The sequence below is a fragment of the Morone saxatilis genome, unplaced genomic scaffold (assembly GCF_004916995.1).
Source record: "Morone saxatilis isolate NCDOM2014 unplaced genomic scaffold, NCSU_SB_2.0 Contig19, whole genome shotgun sequence".
In the NCBI taxonomy this organism is placed as follows: domain Eukaryota; kingdom Metazoa; phylum Chordata; class Actinopteri; family Moronidae; genus Morone; species Morone saxatilis.
In genome coordinates, this window is record NW_023339751.1 from 14626641 (window position 1) to 14632640 (window position 6000).

A 6000-nucleotide genomic window follows, 5' to 3' on the forward strand; every position below is an offset into this window, starting at 1 on the left:
AGAGATGTGTGATTAATTTCTGGTAACAAAGAACTATGCTTTAATGCAGCTGTAGTGTAGATAAGGTCCAAAAGAACTTTTTGGCTCATCAGCCAATGGCATGTAAACTGAGAAACCAGCCAAAAATATATTTTACTGGCATTATTTGACTAAAAATAATTTAGCTCAGGGTTACTGCGTCGTTCAGATATCACTTCTAGCAAAAAAATGCAGACCTCTGTGACTTTTCTCTTTTTTGTGGCTTAACACCAAGAAGGTGTCAACACATCTCTAATAACATGTACATAACATGTTTTCTCATGGAAAAACATAGTGTAGAAAGTACCAAATAGATCTAAGCTGCTTTGGTTGTATTGGCTGACATCAGGTGGACTGTGAGGGTCATGTTAGTCTCAGTATTGTACACATAAAAAAAAACACAGCAATGCAAACCTACACTGTGACTCCAAATTATTTACTGGCCACCTGGCCCGCAAACCCAATTAACTTTTCTGCCAAACTCAAAATTTGCCCACATTTGGCGCTTGGCAGGTATTCATTTTGAAGCCTCAGTGTAGACCTTTAAGTGGTTTTGTGTCATAATATTGATCCTATTAAAAGTTATTGACCTTGAATCTGGTGTGCATGTTGTATTTTCTTTGTAAACCGCTGCTGGTTTTTGAGGGAAAACAATGTGAAATACTATCTCTCAGCGTCCACCACAAGTTCTGCTTCATTCGTGGAGCCAAGGATAGCAGTTCAGAAGGAAATGAGATCAAGCAACTGCAAAGACTGTTTTATCTAGTCGAGCTGTCATGCTATATAGGTTCTACTCAGGCTGCTCTTGCACTGCCGTAAGCAGCCAGACTTGAGCTGGGAGTCACCTATTTTGATGTTGTGCTTTTTTGAAATATAATAATCCCCATAGTCTGTGTGTGTGTTTTTTTTATGTGTGTGTGTATTTCCAAATCCTGTCAGAGTGCATATGCTCTGGATGCAATGTGACTGATAATCGCTGCGTGTTCTGTGTGTCATGTAATGATAGGAATATCTGTGTTTTCTGTGTGTGCGTGCATATTTGTTGGGAGGAATATCCGTTCTCCTCATGTAGACACCCTTGTCCTCAGATAACACTGTCAAGGTAATACCATTCTCCCTGTGCATCTGATGCAGTAACATTCACCCATCACAGCACAGGCAATGAGAGCAAGACAGAGGGGGTGAGAGGGAAGCAAGAGGGGGAGGAGAAGAAGAAAAGGAAAGCTTTTAATTTCCTCAGCAGCACAGTCAGTGACGTTTTTACATCTGCACAGACAGACAGAAGTTGGAATGAATTGTAGATGAGTTTCCAATTAAATGACGAGCTACATTTGATTTTGTGTACCAAGAAAGACAAAATGTAGATTACTTTTAGAAACTGTAATTGAGGATGAGCTCACCTTGACAGTATTTGAACTAAACAAGTGCATGCTCCTGAGTTACATTTTGTTAGCAGGCATCACGCAAAGTCTCTATTAAACGTGTGTATTTAGGCATTTACATTAAAGATTGTGTAAGTAATGATCCAGTTAATGCTGTTTGTTGTTTTTGCTGATCAAGTACTGTCAATTTCTTTCTGTCACTAGAGACAGATAACATGTACATTGTGCAGAATGCTTAATGGTTTACAAGTAGCTTGCTTCAAATGTCAAGGTCATAGTAGTTTACACCAACAAAGGAGCCTATTGTCACTCAACCCATATACATACCGCAGTCCTTGAACTCTAAGTAACTAAAATCTCTCCAAACAGTTCTCAGAGATATCTAGACCTAATGATATTCATTTCTTTGCCTTTTCTACATAGTTTACCTTTGCAAGAAACATTTTGGGATAAATCTCATGTACATGGTAGACGCTAAAACACAGTGTTGATATAGCATTTCCACTTACTGCCATCATCACCAAGGCAGCAAAACAACCTCTTTTCCAGCTTATTTTTGCTCTTGCTGGGGTAACCAATAAAGGTCACATCCAAATGAGCTATCTTAGGACATACAATAAAATAGCTGAAATGTCCTTCCAAAAACATCTCACATCCCGCTGATGTGCTCAAGAGAGAACCTTTCTAATAACTGATCCTTTTATTGCCTCACTTTTCTTCGAAACAGCCTGTCAAATAAGGGACTTATAGTGCACTTAACAATGGCTAAAAAAGAAATCTAAGAGGCCAGCATTGATTTACAAACCCAGTTTGAAAATGTTTTTTGCTCCAAATGGTGCTTCAGAACATTCTGATTGCACCCTGAGTGCCCTCAGTGATAGTCTTTGAAGTGCTTGGAGCCGTGTGCTGAAGCTCAGTATGTGCTTATATCCGGAGCTTTTGTTAGTCACTTCATATGTACTGAGTCCTGTGCCTGTGCCATCATTATTCAATGATTCACACTGTGCAGCCAAAACACTCACTCTTATCTGTTAAGAGGCTGCAGAGACACAGTCAGACAGCTCTGGGTGGGTGGATGGGTGGGGAACGAAGAGAGAGAGAGAGAGAGACTCTTGCTCTCTTGTGGGAAACGACTTTCCTCTCTTCCTCACAACATGAAGCCAGAGAGCATCCCGACTTCAAGAGCTTTAGATCCTGAATATTCACGCTGGTGGCATTTTACCATGTGTAGGCGGTGAGGGTTTGCAGAGATAGGAGAGAGTGTGTGAAGTATTGATCACTGTTGCTGTTGTCCTTGTTTGCTCTGTCTCACAGTGCCAGCTAACTCTCAGAGAAAGACAGTGAGACATAGATACAGCGAGAAGGTTGGCGTTATAAGACACATTTATTCAATGGGGATGAGATGATTAAAATAAGGATTATTTTAGAGAGATATGTTTAAGAACAACAAAAGGAATGATGCATGCGACAAATAAAAGGAGGCCACATGAATACTGGTAATTCCTTTTATTTCTGTGCGTCAGTTTCAGACGCTACAACTTTGCAAGCCTGAATTATATAATCTCTTTGAGATATACCCTTTTTCCTTCTGTGTTCCAATTATTTGAGTCAGTTCCTAAATTTCCCAGAATGCCTTTTAACAAAGTAGTTAAAGTCTATGATTGCAGCAGTGTCTCTTATTAAAAATGAAAACTATCTTGTGGCTGCAGTGCATTGTTGTCCATTACATAAGACTCCTGCTTGTGAAGATGTCATTATGTCATTGGTGTAACATGAGTATTAGTAGGGTCTTCTGTGGAACAATCCAGGCAGGTTATGTGTGGGAATAAGAAAACAAAACCAATACACAACTAAATATAAGCAGTTATATATAATGGATAGCCAGAAGCAGTTTGGGTGGATTCTTCTTCTAAGCTCTTGATGTTTCTGTTAATTGTTTTTAAAACTTACATTTTTAGTGGGTGAACAAGGTTAATGAGCAATGAAACCGTTTCTACAGATCCACTGACCTTCCTCATGCAGTACATTTGTGGGAGAAACAGAACAGACTTTAATAATCTGAAATTGTGCATTTGTGTTGCCAATTCAGGGTTTTTTATTTTTATTTTCCACTTCTCATTCTTGCTGGCCCTTTAACTTTCCCCCAGCAGCTCTTTTGTTACAGTATTTGCCTGTGCTCCATCATTGTCAATTAAACTCCAATCACTAACTGAAATGATTTTTAGCTCCAGGGTATAGGATTAGCTATATGCTTTCATTATAACATTATGATACAGAACTAGCGCATGAACTGCTAAACCCAAGAAGTCTCAGATTTACATATTAAAGCCAGCTTTTTTATAATATTCCCTTCTCACCAATACAGCCACAGAAATTAATTTTCACCCACACAAAACCTTCATTTGTACAAAATAGAATTGGCTGCATTCAAAATGTGTTACCTTTCTTAGATTCCACTGATAAATTGCCTGTGTGTGTCATACGAAGGTGGAGATGAAAGAAAATTGAGGGGGATGATCCATGAGGTCAGACCTGTGAGAACAACATTACACTTCAGAGTCAGTCAGTCACAACTGACACCACAAACTAAGATAATTGGTGAACAATTGGTGAAGTGAGTGTAATCAGATTAAAGGGGAACATTTTAAACCAAAAAGACCATTTCAAACACCAATACACAACACACAACATACCACACATAGATAGAATGGCCCTTTCCTCTTCAACAGCCCCCAATTGCCATGTGGTTTCCCAGGGATCTATCTTTGGTTCCCTGTTGTTTTCACTTTACATGTTGTCTTTGGGCATTTTTTGGAAGAAATAACATACATTTCAAGCGAATGTTCTAGTTAAACCTACTGAAAATGGCAACTTTGTATTGGATGTTTAGTGATGGATATCATAGAACTTTATGCACCTTAATGAATCTGAATGAAATCTAAGATGCTTTTATTTTAATCAGCACATTCAAAATAAATCTTGGCAGCTTGTCCACTATTGTCAAGTATGCCACCTGTAATTTGGGCTACGTTTTTATTCTTTTGTTTTATAGATATGGGTTGTCTAGTTGAGGCGCAAAATTAAGTCCTTTTTAGGGAGAAAAAGTAATCCATACTCTTTTTACATCACTGTTGGAATACTCTCTGTACTGGACTCAGAAAACCGGGTTCGACCTATTATTGCTGTCATCACTGTGAGGTTAAGAATTGATTTTAAGATCACTGAAGAAAACATTTGACAGATTCAAGATGTACAGGATTAATCACTCCAGGTCGGGAAGCAGAATGCATAGTTGTGTGCCACAGTATCATGGAAATACTACCACTGTCAAGCACAAATTCTGCATATAGTAGCTTTAATGAGGGTTATGAGACTGTGACACAACCATTTCATTTTGAAGCTCAGACACTGAGACAAAAAAGAAACACACTTTACCCATGACTGCCTATTTCAAAATAACATTTCAGTAATAATACTATGATTAACTGGCTGTGTTAAAAATAGATAAACATTGACAGAATTGCTACAACTGAAAAAACAGGAAATTGACCATCCCCAATGAATACCTCTTAGTACTGAAAATCCTTTACAGGTGGAGGGGTAAAAAGCAACACATTTTGTATGTTTGTTAATGTGTGCCTGTTCATGTACCATACTGTATTATGTGTTGCCAGGTTGTTGAACTTTGTGTACATATTTTCCATGTGTATATTTTTACACTGAGGGAGGAGTTTGGGGAGATCTCTTGGCATCTGATCTGGCTGATATATCGGGGCCTTGCTCTACTCTCCGCTTAGCTCCCTTCTGTGTGTTGGAAACATGGCTGCCTTGTGTTGCCCTGTTAGGCCCTTGAGATAACTCCCAGAGCATTTCTGTCTCAGTGACGTATGTGCATGTTTGTGTCTATTCACCCACAGTGCAGTTTTGGTTCAAATGTGTTACTCAGTCAAGGCTCAACACAAAACATTATGTGAAATGTATTTTGGGTGACATTATACATTTTTCTTCTCTGCTGAGCAAAGTTAGTGGAAAGTGGAAGTGTGGCTGGACACAAATATACTGTGATGGATAATGACAAGAAACTTCATTGCTAGACTTCCAAAATTCAATAGCTGTTGCAAAATTTAATAAGTACAGCTTACTGGCAGTTTTATGTGACAAATGACACAAATCAGAAAGATTTTTCAAAGGAGAAGCAGAGATCTGACAGCAGTGATTGTTAGTCACCAACTGCCTTTCCCCACTCTCTGTCCCCTGGAGCCATAGCTGAGCCACACAGGAACCTGTTTGTATCTGTTTACCTTTTTCTGCCTTGCTCACACACAACCTCTGCTTGCTAAGGCAAGTTCACAAGAAGTACTCACTCTCTCTCTTGCGCTTTCTACCCCCTTGCTCCTCTTCTCTCCCACTGTCCCTGTGTTGTCTAGATGGAGGAAGTAATAGCACGCATGCAGGATGAAAAAAATGGCATACCCATCCGAACAGTGAAAAGTTTTCTAACGAAGATTCCCAGTGTTTTTTCAGGTAAGGTTTTTATATTTTTGCACTGTTCTGCTTTGTCATCTCCTTTCATCTCCTCTTTTCTTCTCTTCTCTTCTCT

The 6000-nt window shown here is 39.0% G+C and overlaps 1 protein-coding gene across 1 annotated transcript in view; it reads left to right on the forward strand.

Moving 5' to 3' along the window:
* The window catches only part of rgs7a (regulator of G protein signaling 7a), a 50406-nt gene that overhangs the window by 22812 nt on the left and 21594 nt on the right, over positions 1-6000 (forward strand). Inside the window, exon 3 of the mRNA XM_035663550.1 lies at positions 5828-5924. Coding sequence (XP_035519443.1) covers positions 5828-5924 — 97 coding nt within the window. The remainder of the gene's footprint in view (positions 1-5827; positions 5925-6000) is intronic.